Raw genomic sequence first — 18,498 nt, 5'->3', positions numbered from 1 at the left:
GTATCTAAGACTATTAATTAAAGACGACGGTGGACATTTATAGATTTTGGAAAAACTGAGTGACCGTAAAGGCAGTTTTGACAAATGCGTACTTCAGAATATAATTTATCTAATACCTTTAAACGAGCAATTCTTGTTTATTTATTTATTTATATGTATATTTATATATATATATATATATATATATATATATATATATATTACTATGCTAATACCAGTAAGTATGACCTAGGTGAAAAAATAACCATATAATAAAAGGTACAGGCGGCTTAGCCAAGGTGACAATCGCTATCGCTTCGCCATCAAATCGCTTTGTGTCTCTCTATCAGTCTTCCATATTAGTGCGACAGTGACAGTTGCGTTTCAATCGCTACGGAGCGTAAGAGATTGGCACGTTGGCTACGCGGCCTGGGTAGGAACCATTAAAAATTACAATAGTATCTAATAATTATATCTAAATACTTAACCGGATGATGTGCATAATATCTAATTATAAATATCCGGTTGAATACATTTAAAAACAGAATTTCAACAAATCTAACAACAGTTTTCATCGTCCAGAGTAATGTCAAAGTTATTTCAATTTCTACTATGTTGTTGCATAGTAGGACTATCCTATGTAAGTATACCTAATTATAATTAATTTGTTGTACTTGGCATTAGAAAGACGCGAATTGTAGGTATACTGTGACTAATAATTGAAGGGTTACCGATATTAACAAAAATATAACATTGTCGTCATTTTCTAATCAAATAACATAACGCGGCGGTCGGCAAACTGCGGCCCTCCCTGGCTATTTTGTATGTAATATTAACAAACGACAATGTCTGATAAAGTCATAAATATTAATTAAGATTTGAATGATGAATAGGTACCTATTAAACATAGCTACTTAAAATTGAATAAAAAAATTATACAAACATTATATTTCCACTTTGGAAAATTATGCTTTTTTTTGGACGGCCGCAGTTTCTTAATTATTGAATTTAGGGGTCGACATAATTAGCCTCAAATTTCAGTGCAAGACCGAGGCCGAAGTCAAGCAGTACTTCATGAAGCTAGGCGTGACATGTAGCAAGGACCACATGATCACACCCGACGAGATGGTCATGCTGCAGAAACACAAGATGCCAGACAGTGAGAATGCGAGGTGCTTGATGGCTTGCGTTTATAGGAAGGCCACTTGGGTACGTATTCGAAATGTAGTATGTATATACCCAAGTCTCAAAAGTTTAACTGTGGCTAAACAATCTATGTTCCTACCTAAAGGCAATGTAAAAAAAATAGGTAATATTATATTACTATACAAAGTAGTCCTACCTAGCTATAAGAATACTTGCTTATACCCTTAATAGGGTGCCATGTGATTCTAAGTTTTTAATATACCATCTATGTACTTACCATGGTTCGCAATAAACGATTTCTGATTTCTAAAGACCAACTGAATCTTTACAAAGAAGTGATAGAAGCCTAATCATAAGTATATTCAAAGAGCAGATTACTCAGTGATGACTAAAATCCACAAGATAACGACGAGAGAGAGGTCATAATTTCAATGTCTAGTCTAGACATGCTACGGCTCACACTCAGCATCTGTATAGAAACCAAAACTGCTTACGAGTTTCTGTTTAGGAGGTACACGAATCACCTTGTGAAGTAATGGGAGGATGACAGAAAGAAATGGACCATCTCGAATCACGCTTAATTGACAGACCAACCAACTAAATGTTTCTTCATGGGGTGTTCTTGCTTAGGTGGTTACCAGCACCACCACGTTAAAGTAGCTGCAGAGTAATTTCATGCAAGTTTGGAGAGGGGTAAGATTTATCTTCAGTAGGTAAAGGGATAGCAGCTGAGGGCCTCCCGCTAACACGGAAGTTCACGAATTGCGGGCATCTTTCTCTTTTACTCCAATTAAGGCGTAATTAGAGATACAGAGAAAGATGCTCGCAATTTGAGAACTTCGGAGTTCGCGGTAGGCCCTCTGGAGTATAACATGGATAGCTTCGAATAAGCTATTACGCCATAACGTCAGAGTTAACTATCTAAAGATAGGACATAAGAATATTCACATGTGTTACAGATGGATGACAAAGGCATGTTTGACATTACGGCAGCTCAAGCGATGGCTGAAAACGATCACGGAGACGAGACTACTATGATTGAAAATTCCAAGAAATTATTCGATCACTGCAAAACAGGTTAGCTCTTATCTAGCAGTTCAGTGCGTAGGGGGCACTTCGGAACAGAGGGCCCAGCCAAGATGCCAAGCGTTTGCGCCGTTAGCGAACGAAACGGTAATTGTCTCTCTATCACTCTTCCATATTAGTGCGACAGAGACATTAGTGTTTCGTTGGCTACGGCGCATACGATTGGCATCTTGACGTCATTTCGTGCGTGGCGTGCTGGCGTGTTCGTGCACTGCTGTGGAAGTAAGTACCTATCAGGGATGTTGCGAATATCCGCATCCGCATCCGCAACCGCAACTTCCGCATTATTTTCAACATCCGCATCCGCATATAATCGATGCGGATTTAATGCGGATGCGGATGTGGAACAGGTCGGTACAGGAACGTCTTATTAGCATCGGCGTAAGTGCTAGACTGCTAGGTAATTTAGTCATTAACCAAAAAAACCTATTAGAAATGAGCAGTCAAGAGTGAGTGGGACTTAATGTACGGAACCCTTGGAACGCGATCCGACTCGCACTTGGCCGGTTTTTTGAAATAAAAATTACTAAAATGTAATATTTGACGTTTTTTATGGTACTATCTTGACATCCGCATCCGCATCCGCATCCGCGGATGTGAGCCTTTAAAAATCCGCATCCGCATCCGCGGCGGATGTCAAAAAATCGGCATCCGCAACATCCCTGGTACCTATATCTACCTACAATTTGATACGATGTGTTTTTGTACCCACGTGCATAGCTCGACTGTACCTAGCAGTGGGGTTCCGGCTAAATAGTGGGATTTATTTTAGTAGTAGCAGGCGTGTCTCACTCCGCGATTTCGTCGCTTTGCTACAGGTAGCTAAAAGTACATCCGTTCGGCCCCAATTTTAGGGAAAGCCATAAGCCGCGCGTGGCGCTGTCGCCACCTAGCGGCCATATCTGTGCTGATCGTAACAGACGCGTTTTGTTAGAGAGTGAGTCTTCTGTACTTAGTACTTTTATTTATTCTGTGGTAGTAGTAGGAACAAAGCGTACAGCCGTGCACGTATTTATGTTGGTAATTTGTTCCAGTGAACGACGAGACCGTAAAAGATGGAGAGAAAGGCTGCGAAAGAGCAGCTTTGTTGTTCAATTGCCTAACCGAAAATGCCCCTAAGGTAAACACCCCTCTAAATTTAAAATGTGTGCAATAAGTTTTCATTCATGACTTGACATTTTTTATACCGTTAACTGGGGTGACTAGGAATGGCTGGGGTGAATCGGGACAAAACTTGAAATTTATTTATTTAAACTTTATTGCACATCAAAAAAGTACAAAAGCCGGACTTAATGCCTGACAATTTCAATGAAATGTGATTTACCTGACAAGAGAACAAATACCCACGCAAATTGTATCATTCGATTGAAAATAATAGTAGATTTTTTACGATAAAATTTGTGTGGGGTTTTATCCCTATTCACCCTAGCCATCCCTATTTACCCCGGTTGACGATATTCATCTAAGCTTATTTATGTTCTTACGATTGCACTCGGTAAGTAGTTAAAATATAGGTAACTAGTTTGGTAACATTAAGAAGGGACTAATGTAAAATTGCAGTGTTCATATAGAATTTTTATACGTTTAAAAAAATCACACATACATTTACATACTATTTTATTTTCAGATGGGATTCAAAATATAAATGTTTAAGTTTTCAAAGCTCCACGTTGTTACGTTTTTGCGTCGGTAAGAATCATAGTTTTAATAAATAGGTATGATAAATCGAATTATATTCCTTTATTTTTTTAACAACCTAAGTATTCCCTTACTAGCCCTAAGTACCTATACCTAAAGCATGTATTACAGCTATAGTCGGACAAACCCATTTATCAGTAAAAAAGCGCGAAATTAAAATGGGATATCGACCCTTCGCCCCCACATTTTTAAAATTTTCCGCCCCCATTCTCTTAAAAAAACAGTTGATTTATTCTGACGACCATGGAACCCATGAACGGCCCATTATTTATTCAGACCTGTCGACCTGTCTATTAAGTAGTTAAGGTAATCACACAACATGCAACATTGTAACTGGTAAGTGGTAACCACACTTACCTATGCATCTAATAAACGTCTATTGTAACACGTAACTATGATTTTTGTCAATCGTATAATATTCAACGTAGGAGTAAGTGATGCGTTACGTACGGTATATCGTCATCTCTAATGTATTAACACTGTTAAAAGAGCGTTTCTTTTATTTTTTCCCATTTTTATTTATTGTGACCTTTTTTGCCACTTTTGTGTTATTTCTACTCAGAATCACGAGCTCTCTCTATCCTAATGGGATAAAAAAATGTCTTAGAGTTTTTTTCCTATTGTGTTCGTTCAAAAGAGGTATCTCCTTATTTACAATTGTTATTGTTACCTTCTGTTGGGGTTGGGCTTGAATCATATTCTTAATAGTTTTCCACTAACTCTCATCCTGGGTAGCTTGGGAGATCTCATCCCACTTCATCCCCAGTACGCTCAACTCTTGCTTCACGAAACGGTGCCGAGTAAATTTAGGGCGACCATGTTTCCGTTTGCCGGGCGTCTTTCAGAGCAAAGAAAGATATCTGAAACATAGCTAAGATGTCATATCAAAATTGGGTTAGATGACTTCAAGACTAAATCTTAATAACTAATTGTTTATATAGTGTGTCAAAGATCTGTTTGATTTCAAACATAGAGAGAATCATACTATATTTGTCTTACACTAGTACTAGCACCCAAAAGAAAAGGATGAGTATAGTTTTTTGTTCCTATTTACTGACAAGATTTGGTTGACCCAGTGTTTATTAGAGTTTTGGAAAAATAGATAGGTAATAATTTTTAAGTGTGTTTTGTTTTACTTTACCTGTTAGTTCACTAAGTATAACGTGTATTGGGGATCCTGTCGATAATTCTGCTTCTCCAAGAGTTTGAACTTTGAACGAATAAATCGTCTCATAAATAAATTGTGTGACAAGATTTTTTTTTCTTTCAAACCATTTTAATTGCTCTGAAAAAGTCACATAGAAATATTTACGTGACTCTTAAACTGAATTGTAAAAAAAGCAGATTGTTTTTTTTAATGTGGTATGGATGACTGAACTGAGACAAAAAACCCGGCCAAGTGCGAGTCGGACTCGCGCACGGAGGGTTCCGTACCATCAACAAAAAATAGAGCAAAACAAGCAAAAAAAACGGTCACCCATCCAAGTACTGACCCCGCCCGACGTTGCTTAACTTCGGGCAAAAATCACGTTTGTTGTATGGGAGCCCCACTTAGATCTTTATTTTATTCTGTCTTTAGTATTTGTTGTTATAGCGGCAACAGAAATACATCATGTGTGAAAATTTCAACTGTCTAGCTATCACGGTTCGTGAGATACAGCCTGGTGACAGACGGACGGACGGACGGACGGACGGACAGCGGAGTCTTAGTAATAGGGTCCCGTTTTTACCCTTTGGGTACGGAACCCTAAAAACGAGTTACTAATGTGTTGCAGAAAGTTTTTTGACATATATTTGTATTGCATAATGTTACTTGGCAGAAATGTCGTTTGGCAGAATTACCTTTCGCATAGTATCATTTAGCATACAATCACTTCGCAGAGTTTTATAATCCAGAACCGTATTTTGGCATACTGTTGATGATCATAATAGTATTTTAAACGAATATTGATTTCGCAGATAAATGTATTGCATAATATTTTGGTGGCATAAAGCTATCAAGTTTAATTAAAGGTGATGTTATAAATGATTTTAATTGACTTACCAATGTGCTGCAGTACCTAGTATGCTCTAACATAATCTGTTTTTATGGCAGTTGATGTTACTTTTCTGGTAGCCATTCGTTTTTGTAGGAGGTCGCAGCTCTAACCTAACCTATTTTTCTGACAGCCATTCGTTTTTGTAGGAGGTCGCAGCTTTAACCTAACCTAACCTATTTTTCTGACAGCCATTCGTTTTTGTAGGAGGTCGCAATTCTAACATAACCTAACCTTGTTTTCTGGCACACGTCCAATTTTGTTGGGGTCGCAGTTCTTACTTAACTTAACCCACTTTTCTGCTAGCAGAAAAAAACATTATGCCATAATAAGAGTATGCTGCAGGATGGTTATGGTACATACAATTATACTAAACGAAAATCGGCAACAGTAATTTTCTGCTTAATGATATGCTGCAAAATGTATTGTATGCGTAGTAAATAGTAATTCCAAGTAATAGTTATGCAAAATTACCATTCGACTAAAAGTGTTTCTGCGATACATGTTATGCGAAATGTATTTCTGACAAACAATATTATGCCAGATGAGGGGAACCCCAAAAGAACATATGTAATTTCACGAGAGTACTAGCCTCTATCAATTTTCATTTTAGTACATAAGTTATACGGAGTTTCAGGTAGTATGTTGGTACCAACATTAGATTATACAATAATGTAAATTCTTACTAATATCGCTGAGTCAAGGTTTTAAGTAGGTATGGCGGTGTTCACAAGCATCTTTACAAGTCAAAGTTCAAAAATAATTTTGGAACTTTGATATGTAAAGATGTTTATGAACTCGACTGAACCTAGTATTCTTATTCAATTATACAAAAAAAACTAGTGGGTATGGCATTAATTTTTATTGCCCTTATAATTTGACAAACATATGAAACTATGATGAGGTATAATATAATACGTACACTTGTTTATGAAACACTTAACTGTTAAGTATACCTATTGGAGTTTTTAATCCCAACATCGATGACAAAGCTGCCAAACCCGTGGCCTAAAGCCACTTAGGTAAGTAAATTTCGTTTCGACATAACTTAATATAAACATACCCATTACCTAAGTATTTCAACGTCATGCAGAACGCGTAGTGCGACAAATAATTGAAACATTAATTATTCAAACTTAACAAATCATGTGAGGTGATCGGGTGACTAGTGGATGAAAGAACAAACCTCTTGTCTCCACAAAATACAACCTTTCCAAAATAAATGTATAAAAAATACAACATGTCCGACTCACTCGACAATAGAAAACAATGGTAAATGAAAATCTACTACGTATTTATCAACAATAAAAATGACTAACTACTGCTAAGTGACGTAAACTTCAAAATCCGACTAATCACTGGATCTGACTGCACTATAATATAAAAGAAATAATTTCTTCAAAATGTCGGACAAGAAGTTCGGTGAAACATAACAAATGTGAATTGTGATGAGATTTCAAACAGTAAATACTTGTGCATTGCTGTGTGCTAATAATATTAATACACACCGTCAACCAGGGTGAATAGGGATGGCTAGGGTGAATAGGGACAAAACTTAAAATGAGATTTACTTACCTGACAATTTCTTAATAACTACCCACACAAATTGTATCATACAAGATCTACTGTTATTTTAATCGAATGATACAACTTGTGTGGGTATTTTTTAAGAAATTGTCGGGTCTATCAAAAAGTTTTGTTTCTATACACCCCAGCTATCCCTATTCACTTAGTTAAATGTACATTGATTGGATATTAAGCTATCGTATTTTGTCCATTATTGTATGTATAATTGTGGTCACAGATATTTAAACGATTTATAATCTGAATTGAACAACGTGGACAAATGTATGGGAAGACACATTTGTAACCTCAATTAGTAAATATAACTAAAATCAAAAACAATAAAAGATATAAATATTACATGACATAATTAGTTAAAAATCTTTTAAATCCTCCCACAGAAAAAAATTAAAAATATATGGTGTTTTTATTTATATGACCTATTATTTCTTGATTGGTCCAAGACTTAAAAGATAAAATTACAGAAGATAAGATGTGAAGGCATTTTGTATACAGGTCTGAAAATAGTACATAGTATTTTACAGTATCATAAAATAGGTACAAAGTTCAAAATAAGTAAAGTACTCCGAAGTTTTCTTTTTACTACATAATTATCATCATTACTCACAAACAACCATAGACAGCGACTACAATAATTTTACTTGTTATTTATTAATTTACAGAAGCATAAAGTAGTGATTTAAAATTGGCACTTATTTATATTATTTTTAAATCTATAATAATAATTTTTACATCATATGTCTACTTAACCAAAACCACAAAGATGTTGTGTATCGAAATGTAAGTAGAAATTAGAAACATCGTGTGTCCAGCCAATATGACAATTGCTGATAGAAAACGCCAAGCAAAACTTAAATAACATATGGAAATAGACATTGTTTCTTTCCCTTTGGCGTTTATCGATGTATGATTGTCATATTGGCTAGGCCCCTTGGTTATAAAAGGCAATATTCATTGATTATGATAAAAGGCAAATGACGATGAAAATATGATTTGGGAATTACGGCCAAGTCGATCCAGATGCCTAACTATCAGCCTTGTTATTTATACTTACATATATGTAAGAATCTTGCTATCTTACGAGATTATTCAAATATATTTAAATGGAATAAACACATTAGAAATAAATAAGTAAATAAACAAGTAATAAGCTTTCAAAAATATGGAAATAAATTATTATTGTATGACTACATTTTTTGATCAACTTTAAATACGGAAGATAAAAACGGAAATGTTATGTTACCTAATTACAATAATAAACGAATAATTAAATGAAATAACGGGCAATTAGTATGAAAACAATGACCGTTATTTAGTTCCAAAGTAAATATTACTGACATTCAATAATACACTTCTACATGAATAATATTACAATATTTAATTTAACTGTACTTGTTACGTAAACAACCGATATGTCACTTACCTTAGATTACTAATTTTGATGTCAAACCAGAATTAAAAGTGCAAAAGAATATTGACTATGAATAATTCACAAACTTCTCACTTGTCTTTATCATGAATGTAGAATAACTATCCTATTGCACCATAAAATAGTGGCGTAACTATAAGGGGGCAATAGGGATGATGACACATGTTGAATTTTATAACAAAATCTAGTTAAATAGATAGCAAACGAGCTATTTATCACAATAATGTGGATATTAAAACAAAATATTGAAAAATTAGAAAAATACAGGACCTGAAAGTTTCAAACGTTTCAAAATTTTAGTTTTTTTTTAACTTCCAAAAACGATAAAAGTAAGGGTACCATTCGATTCCTTACATTTCATCCAAAAAAATATTGTATAGCAACTATATACATAAACGCAATATTTCACCGACAAAAACGCAATTTTCTTGTTTTGTTTTGTCCATACTACAAGATGGGCTCCCAGAGAGCTTGACGTCACGGCCCTTTATCGTTTTGTATGAAGCGTTTCGCGAGTGAAGTGCGACTGTCGGACTTTGACTACAATTTCTGACTTTTGTGTTACTTTAATGCAATGGGTCCCATAGAGACATTTGATCCTAAAAACCGGCCAAGTGCGAGTCGGACTCGCGCACGGAGGGTTCCGCACCATCAACAAAAAATAGAGCAAAACAAGCAAAAAAACGGTCACCCATCCAAGTACTGACTCCGCCCGACGTTGCTTAACTTCGGTCAAAAATCACGTTTGTTGTATGGGAGCCCCACTTAAATCTTTATTTTATTCTGTTTTTAGTATTTGTTGTTATAGCGGCAACAGAAATACATCATCTGTGAAATTTTCAACTGTCTAGCTATCACGGTTCGTGAGATACAGCCTGGTGACAGACGGACGGACGGACGGACGGACGGACAGCGGAGTCTTAGTAATAGGGTCCCGTTTTTACCCTTTGGATACGGAACCCTAAAAACAAACCCGATCGATTGATACCATAAATGAAAATTAGTCATGTAGCCTATTATATGCCACGGGCCCCTGGCCACGGGGCCTCACTTGAACGAGAGGCCGCGAGCACACGCCCCTATTACCCCCATTCCATGAATTTGCCACGGCCCTTAGTTGATATAGTTATGCTACTTCAAAACTAAAATCCCTGACGAGAATCCACTCCGATTACTACGATGTTGGACCTATAGCATAACAAAATACAAGCTAATACTATTAGTGATTTTACATATAAATCCACTAATAGTATTAGCTTGTATTTTATTACGGAATAGGCCCCTTATCACATGATTCAGACCTTCCTTTAGACCGGAGCTCGGAGCGATCCTTTTATATGACACTCGATAGTAAACTTTATTAGAATGTTTTAAGAATCATTTTATACTGTCGGCTATGGACGGCTGTGGGAAGGAGAATGGCCAAGTTGTACGCTTATTCACATAATGATAATGGCTCTTTACAATTTTGAATACTAAAGGTATCCAAAACAGCCATAATATGTGACGTTATCTATGAAAAGGGACCTTATTGTCGATGGCGCTTACGCCATTATTAACGGTGCTCCGTTATAAATAAAATGCCGCGCGACGCTGTGCGGCGTAAGCGCCATCGACAATAAGGTCCCTTTTCATAGATAAAGCCCCATATATCCTCCATACCAACTAAAAATGTTATATGCCGATCTTCCCCACATTGACCTAAGCCAGTATAAGACCTAATGTAAATATTTCCACGCCTTTTTGAGAAAAGAATATCTTTCATAATCATAACCTATATGATCTCCATTAACGGTGTGGTACCGGTTCGTGGCTAGTCGATGAACACGAGTTGTCCGTCGAGCAGCGCGTCGTCGCGCTGTTGTTATATGGAGTCGTAGCTGTTGGGGTCGGGCGACGTGGCGGGCCCGGGCCCGCGGGCCGGCAGCTTGAAGCCGTTCAGGGCGAACGCCCAGCCGTCCTGAAACGAAACATTTCAAGTTTTAGTAGTAGTACTAGTAAAACACTTTATTATACAAAAATCAGAACAAAACAGGAAAAATAACATTCGTTATTAGTACAAAGGCCGCAAAGGCGAACTTATCCCCGAGGCGAAGTTTTACCCTTTGACCGCCAAACACGTCAGCGGACGCGCGCGGGTACAGCCCAATACCTTCGTGCGTTCCGACAAGGTTCACGATGACGCACCACACAAGATAGGCGAAGCGTTCAAAGGATTTATAGGGATAGAGGTTTGTTGGAAGTGGTCGCATTGTTAGTGAAGCCTTGGTCGAGTTGACTTAGCTTCGAGACTAAAGCAACCAGTGGCGGATTTCCCATAAGGCACAGTAGGCACGTGCCTAGGGCGGCGAGATAGAGATATTAGAAATATGAACTTTTGTATGAACTGGTCTCTGCAGCAAACTGGCAGGATATACTTCAGGCTAAAAACGTCGACACTGCAGTAGACTTATTCTATGATAAAGTTTATGGCTTTTTTGATAGATGTATACCCATAAAACGTCGCGCGAAGGGGGTCAGTAGACGCTACCCGGTTTGGTTCACGCCTGATCTCATTGCTGACATAGCACGGAAAGCTAGTATCCACCGGACCTGGAAGGCTACTAACAACATTGCAGCTTATAAAGAGTTTGCACAGCTTAGAAGGGATATTAAAAAAAGAATTGCTTTGGCGTATGACAGCTACATTGATAAAATTCAAATTAATGTGAAAAGGGATCCTCGCTCGTTATGGCAGCATATTGATAGTCTCAAGTCGAAGGGTGGGTTTGCTGGTGAAGTCATGTTCGAGGGAAAGCGATTCGCGGGAGCGGAGGCGGCGGTGGCTTTTTCTAGGTTTTTTTCGGGCGTCTTCCTGCCTGAGGTCCCACTATTGGATGTGAACTTGCTTCAGGACTGCGGCCGGAACCATTCGCAGTGTATTAATATTTCTAATATATCTGAACAGGAGGTGGTTGCTGGCATAAAACGGTTAAAGGCCGTGAGTTCTGTTGGTCCTGCCAATTTTCCAGCATACATTGTCAAGGGGTGTATGGAGCAGTTGAAAGTTCCCATTCAGTTCTTATTCAACCTGGCAATTTCAACTGGCACTTATCCGAAGCTTTGGAAGATAACAAGAGTGCGGCCTATTCCAAAGACTAGCGACACCGCTGATGTTGAAAACTATAGGCCTATAGCTGTACTTCCCACATTGGCAAAATTATTCGAGTCGATAGTGCATAACATATTAGCAACACAATTGAAACCGCATTTGAGTGATGCTCAGCATGGCTTTAGAGCAAATCGCTCGGTCGACACCAACCTGTTAACTCTAACGGCTACTATCTCCGAGCATCTTGATAGGGGCACCCAGGTCGACGTTCTATACTTCGATTTCAGAAAAGTTTTCGATCGAGTGGATAACGACATACTTATGAGAAAGTTAAATGACTTAGGCTTCTCGCCAAGGTTGCTTGCTTTCTTCGCTAGTTATTTGCGCGATCGTCAGCAGTACGTTCGTTATGGGTGTTTCGTCTCGGCTCCTTATCATACCAGGTCTGGGGTCAGTCAGGGGTCGATACTTGGTCCGCTTTTATTTGGACTCATGATTGATGACTTGGAATCTGTCGTCAAGCATGCTCAATGTTTGTTATACGCTGATGATTTGAAGCTTGTGTATGGGGTAAAGAGTAGAGCGGATTGTGTCTCTCTTCAAGAGGATATTATCTCAGTTACTAACTGGAGTATAGCCAATAAGTTGCTTTTTAATACGTCAAAGTGCTCTGTGTGCACGTTTAGCCGTTCTGCAACCCCTTTACTTGAGCAGTATACGTTGGGAACTGAAGTGATCGCCAGGGTCTTTTCCGTAAAGGATCTTGGCGTGACCTTTGATGAACGCCTGAGCTTTCACGAGCATATTCGTACACTAGCGGATAGTTCTTTTAAGAGACTAGGCTTTGTGATCCGCAGTGTTAAGGACTTCTGGGACATTGGAGCCATAGGGATGATTTACAGCGCATTGGTCAGAAGTAAGCTTGAGGCCTCGGCAATCATCTGGCACCCGTACGAGCCCACTTATGCCTTGCTTCTGGAGAAGATCCAAAAGGCATTCCTAAGATTCTTTTTTAAAAAAAGATTTGGGTATTATCCTTTTATGTATCCAACAAAATATTTACTCGGGTGCCTCGGATATAATTCTTTAGAGGTAAGGCGCAACAACAAATTGCTGACCACTGCTTGTCGCATACTGCGCGGTGAGTCCGACTGTCCGGAGCTTGTGGCTCGAGTCTTACGGCTGTACGTCTCAGACTTGCCAAAAGTCACTTTGAGACCGCGAGCGCGTCCACTGCTGGCAGTGCCGGCGGCGCGCACGGTCTCGCATAGGAATTCGCCGCTCTTTCGTGCGCTGACGCTGCTCAATGCGCTCCTGACATCGGCACCTGAATGTGACTTGTTTGCTTGGAGATGGGCGACTGTATGCCGTGAATGTCTAAGGTTCTGCGAGTTGATGGATGACAGGCTGTCTAGTACTTGTGTTTAATTTATTATCTGTTAAATGTTTTATGTGTTTGTATACCTACTGGGTATTCTGTAATGTTTTAATTTCTCGGTGTATTGGCTTGTCTGTAATGCCGTGTAAATATATTGTTAAATAAATAAATAAAAATAAATAAATAAATTAGGGGCGGCAAATTGTGACAAAAAAATCGCTGATGATAACAAGAAATAACTTAAAATTAGGCCAGGCAAGGAATTCTCAAAAAAAGGTATAAAGGGAAATGCTTGGAACACAATTTTTGACTTTGTAACTTTGTTTGAACTAGTTAGGATGTGAACATATCAAAAGTCCCCGGCCGTAGCCCTTGAGCCGGGGGAAGAGGGAGGTTTGAAGGTCCTATTTTTCGGTTTTTCGCTTATATCTTGGAAACTATGCGTTCTAACGACTGATCATTGTACAAAATGAAAGCTGATTAAATTTGCTACAAGTTTTATACAGTCGAGTTGTTCGATAGGTATCTTGTTTAGTTTTTGAGATAGCCGCTCTTGAATGTCTATAATTTTGCATTAAATTTCCAAAACCGAAAAATGGAACCTTCAAATCAAACCCCCCTACCCCCGCTCAAGGGCTACGGCCGGGGACTTTTGATATTTTCACCTCCTAACGAGTCCAAACAAAGTTACTAAGTTAAATATGTGTCCCAAGCATTTCCCTCTATACCTTTTCGTTGCCTGACCTAAATGTAGTCAATATGATGGGTGCTGGTGCTGAAGGGGCGGCTACAGGGTCTGGGCCTAGGGCGGCAAAGACTGCAAATCCGCCACTGAAAGCAACCTTTTAAAATAGTAGTAAGACAAGAAAACGAATTTAATGTGGAAACGTAGTATCTTTTTTTACCTTGTGTGTACATGCAGTAGCTTTAATTTAAGTTGAATTACCGACATTTAGCTTTAGCTTAGTACAGATGTAGTGCATAATTGTTTTCCATCGTATTTTCTCGGAAACGTTCGTATTTGTCATGCCACTTCAATCAACCTCAGTACTTTTTATACCGAGACTGACTGAAATAGCAAGACATGTTCGTACGTTTCCGTGAAAATACCAAGGAAAATAATTATGCACTTCATCTGTATAACACTTACAACGCCATGCGCACCATTTTGAATACAAAATGAACACATCTAGCATGTAGAAATTAATAGGCAACTCTCACCTTAACAAGATTCGGCAATTCAGTCCAGAACATCAGATTTGGTATAACTTCTATGCCTGTGGCTCCCATCAAGAATTTCTTGGTACAAACTCCGAGGACTAGGTAGAAAATAACGAATGAGAAGAATATAATCAGCAGTGTGGATCCCACAGAGCGGCTGGACTCGATTTGTCGAAGGCAAGCGTTTCTCGAAAAGAAAGCAAGTACCTGAAATAGAATTATTGTTTGGTTGATTTTGAGTTACCATTTTTTTAAGAACATAATGACTCCCCGTTGATAGGCACTGTGTGAGGATTGATACTATGAGTACACTATATGTATACAACTAGTAGCGGCATATTCAGAAAATTAGACTGGTTTGATAGTGGCCTCAAAATAGACGGTAAACGACTGAATCATCTGAGATTTGCGGATGATATTATACTACTAGAGGAAGACCCTATGAAACTACAAGGCATGGTACAAACCCTGGCAACCAAAAGCAAGGAAGTGGGCCTTGAATTAAATGCGAGTAAGACAAAAATGATGACTAACACAAAAATCGTCGATATAACAATGGATGGCACCAGTTTCGAATATGTAAGCGAATATGTTTACTTGGGACAAATCATCTCTGTGGAGAATATGATGTCCAAGGAAATAAATAAAAGAATAGCCAGCGGGTGGAAAAAGTATTGGTCACTTAAAGAAATTATGAAGAGCAAAGATTTAAGCGTCAACATCAAAAAGAAAACATTCAACACCTGCGTTCTACCTTGCCTAACGTATGGCTGTGAGACCTGGTCTCTTACCGAAAACCATCGCGAGACACTTGCAAGGTGTCAAAGGGCAATGGAGCGTAGTATGTTAGGGATCAAACTATCAGATAAGATCAGAAACTCAGAAATAAGAAATAAAACAAAGATTACCGACATACTTGCTCGCATTGACCATCTAAAGTGGGGATGGACAGGCCACATGCTACGCTGCCCAATAGAAAAATGGAGCAAACAGATTACTCTATGGTACCCCAGAGGCTGTACTAGAAAGCAAGCACATCCATTCACAAGATGGAAAGACGACATCCGTCTGACTCTGGGGCCATACTGGATGAGGGTTGCTGCAGACAGATCCCAATGGAGACAGTTGGAGGAGGCCTATGCCTTACGGCACACCGAACTAAGAGATATATTATAAAAAATAAAAACATTTGTATATTCAATTGTAACTTGATATCGTTCGGAATAAATGGCTATATTATTATTATTATTATAGTAGCGGCATATGAGTACACTCAACATTAATTATTTAACTGAACATACCGTAATTATGATTTTAACTGAAGAGTTCCATAATGGCTTCACCTCACTAATAAAACATATTGGTATAGTCTTATCTGTTACTTAACCACACAAAAAGGCTTAAAGGATTGTGTTGAACTTGTTGAAGTTTTAATGAAAGTGCTATTTTTTTTTATCTGATTTTTATTGAGGCTTTGGGAAAGTGCTATTGAGTTAAGATTAGTTGTATGACAAAGCCTAGGTCAAATATTAGCTATACCTCAGTTACTGAATTATATAAAATTTGATACTTGATAAGTTTAAAAAAATTAAATAACAACTTACAAGTGGCGCTGGTGGCCTAGCGGTAAGAGTGTGCAACTTGCAATCCGGAGGCCGCGAATTCGAACCCCGGCTGGTACCAATGAGTTTTTCGGAACTTATGTACGAAATATCATTTGATATTTACCAGTCGCTTTTCGGTGAAGGAAAACATCGTGAGGAAACCGGACTGATCCCTATACGGGCCTAGTTTGCCTTCTGGTTTGGAAGGTCAGATGGCAGTAACTTTCGTAAAACTCGTACCTACGCCAATTACTGGGATTAGTTGCCAAGCGGACCCCAGGCTCCCATGAGCTGTGGCAAAATGCCGGGACAACGTAAGGAAGATGATGAAATAACAACTTACAATTTGTTTGGGCTCAGATGTATCCTTAACATAGAATTGATCATCAGTTTCGGCACATATCAAATCCACAATCGAGGACCTGAAAAATATAGCCAAGATAATAACAAGGACAATTATTTACTAGAGATCTAACATTAGTACAATTTGAAAAGGTAATGCTGACAAGTATTGCAATGTATCATATTATATAAAAACACATATTTTCCTGCATCAAATAAAACAGGTTATAGTTATTATTCAGTAAAGTAACAATTATTATTAACCTCCTAAGGCCCAAGGTCCTACCCATAGTACTTATTAACTTTCTTATTCAGACCCAGCTCCTATAACAATTGTGTAGTCATAGCGTACCACGGTCCTACCAGTAGGACTTAATAGAAAACCCATTTCAAATTTTGCGCTTATCGAAATTGGCGTGTACGAACTTCTAAAGGACTGTTTTGTTTTGTCTGTGAGCCCTTTAACAAGTTCGTAAAGTGCTGTATAAGTACAATGACATTAAAAAAAGTCTTTTAAGTACTTGGGTCAGAATGAGTATAAAACAATAGTACTACTGGTAGGACTACGGGCCTTAGGAGGTTAAGTAAATACAGATGGTATGTATATCTTCAAACAAATGGTTCCTTTTCATTAATAAATATGCCATGTAAAATAAATAAAAGAATGCTTCCAATGTGATTGGCTTAATAAAACTGGTTATGTTAATATGTTAGCTAAACCAGATAGTGAATGAACTAGTTTTTCCACACACCACACATGTTTAATGAAAGAATTAATGTATTCTAAAATTGGATTACAACACATATAGCTCCAATGGACAAACTCGGTGGTTGTAGTGGTAGTACACTAAACTACACAAATATCCAGAATTAAAATTACTAATTTGATGTTTGTTAATTTTATTAGAACAGTGTTTTTGTGTTTATTTATGTGATAAAACTTAAATAACATACAAAGTGTATATGTATGTTACAAAGATTTGATTAAAATATAATTCAAACACTTACGATGGTTCATTCAAATACTTGATGGATCTACCGTCATTCGAAAACTCAACACCTGTACCAGTATCATTTGAACTCCCCATAAATTCAAAAATGTCTTCATATTTAGTAAGCTTGTCTTGAATGGTTCCATTCCAAGTGTTTCTATGTCTACACAGCTGAAAAATAGACGATAATGTAATACAACATGAAAACATAAGCAACAATGTCTTCTAATGCATTTATGGATAGAACAAAGCTTTTCAGAGAACATAAGTTCCTGAAGTAGCGATCATACAATAATACACTATTATTACTCAACAAAGGAAGGAATAGGTATATAATATATCCAAAGGAAGGCATACCGACAAAGGTTTATTGCAAGTGGTCCCATTCATAGCCGTCGACTGATTAATATTTGTCAGTAATAAGTCGAAGCATGGATGATAATAGTAAGTGGTCACTTCTATTTCTACGCCCTTATTCTTCTCGTCATAATTGGTTTTCGATGTGTAGACAGAATTCTTCGCAGACGGGGATAAGTCAATACCCGTGCCATTGGGAAATACGCAACTACACGAATTTCTTTTAACGCACTTATCCTGTCCATGTACTGATGATAGTATAAAAAGTAAATAAATCGAAAATAAACAAACACTTTTGGATGATACGTCCATTTTGTTGTTTAAATACGAATAATACAAAATAATACAACAAATAATACAATTTATATTACAATTGAAAAGAAAATCGTCACCGAGCAGAAAATTGATATTTGATAGTCACTTGACACTAGAAAAGCTGTCTTAACTGTCAAAACAAGTGTCAACCTACACTCGTAACACTATTCGAGCTATAGCAAAGAAACGTGCATATCATTAAATAAGGGTTGTACTAAAATAAATAAAGGCACTTTCTCT

At 37.7% G+C, this 18,498-nt stretch overlaps 2 protein-coding genes across 2 annotated transcripts; one reads left to right on the top strand and one right to left on the bottom strand.

Annotated features, from left to right (window-relative positions):
* Positions 1-489: 489 nt before the first annotated feature.
* Positions 490-3,899, top strand: LOC134653268 (general odorant-binding protein 19d-like). Its single transcript, XM_063508594.1, has 5 exons — positions 490-619; positions 1,021-1,188; positions 2,085-2,202; positions 3,246-3,331; positions 3,839-3,899. The coding sequence occupies exons 1-5, from the start codon at positions 566-568 to the stop codon at positions 3,854-3,856; spliced, it is 444 nt and encodes a 147-aa protein (XP_063364664.1). The 5' UTR covers positions 490-565; the 3' UTR covers positions 3,857-3,899.
* A 6,833-nt stretch (positions 3,900-10,732) lies between these two features.
* Positions 10,733-18,289, bottom strand: LOC134653267 (uncharacterized). The gene is made up of 5 exons (XM_063508592.1): positions 17,944-18,289; positions 17,603-17,757; positions 16,596-16,674; positions 14,649-14,855; positions 10,733-10,918 (listed from the first exon to the last, which is right to left on the bottom strand). The coding sequence occupies exons 1-5, from the start codon at positions 18,253-18,255 to the stop codon at positions 10,823-10,825; spliced, it is 849 nt and encodes a 282-aa protein (XP_063364662.1). The 5' UTR covers positions 18,256-18,289; the 3' UTR covers positions 10,733-10,822.
* Positions 18,290-18,498: the final 209 nt, after the last annotated feature.

This window comes from Cydia amplana, chromosome 13 (genome assembly GCF_948474715.1).
Source record: "Cydia amplana chromosome 13, ilCydAmpl1.1, whole genome shotgun sequence".
NCBI lineage: Eukaryota > Metazoa > Arthropoda > Insecta > Lepidoptera > Tortricidae > Cydia > Cydia amplana.
The sequence above is the reverse complement of the archived record's forward strand: the minus strand, read 5'-3'. Positions and strand labels throughout refer to the sequence as shown.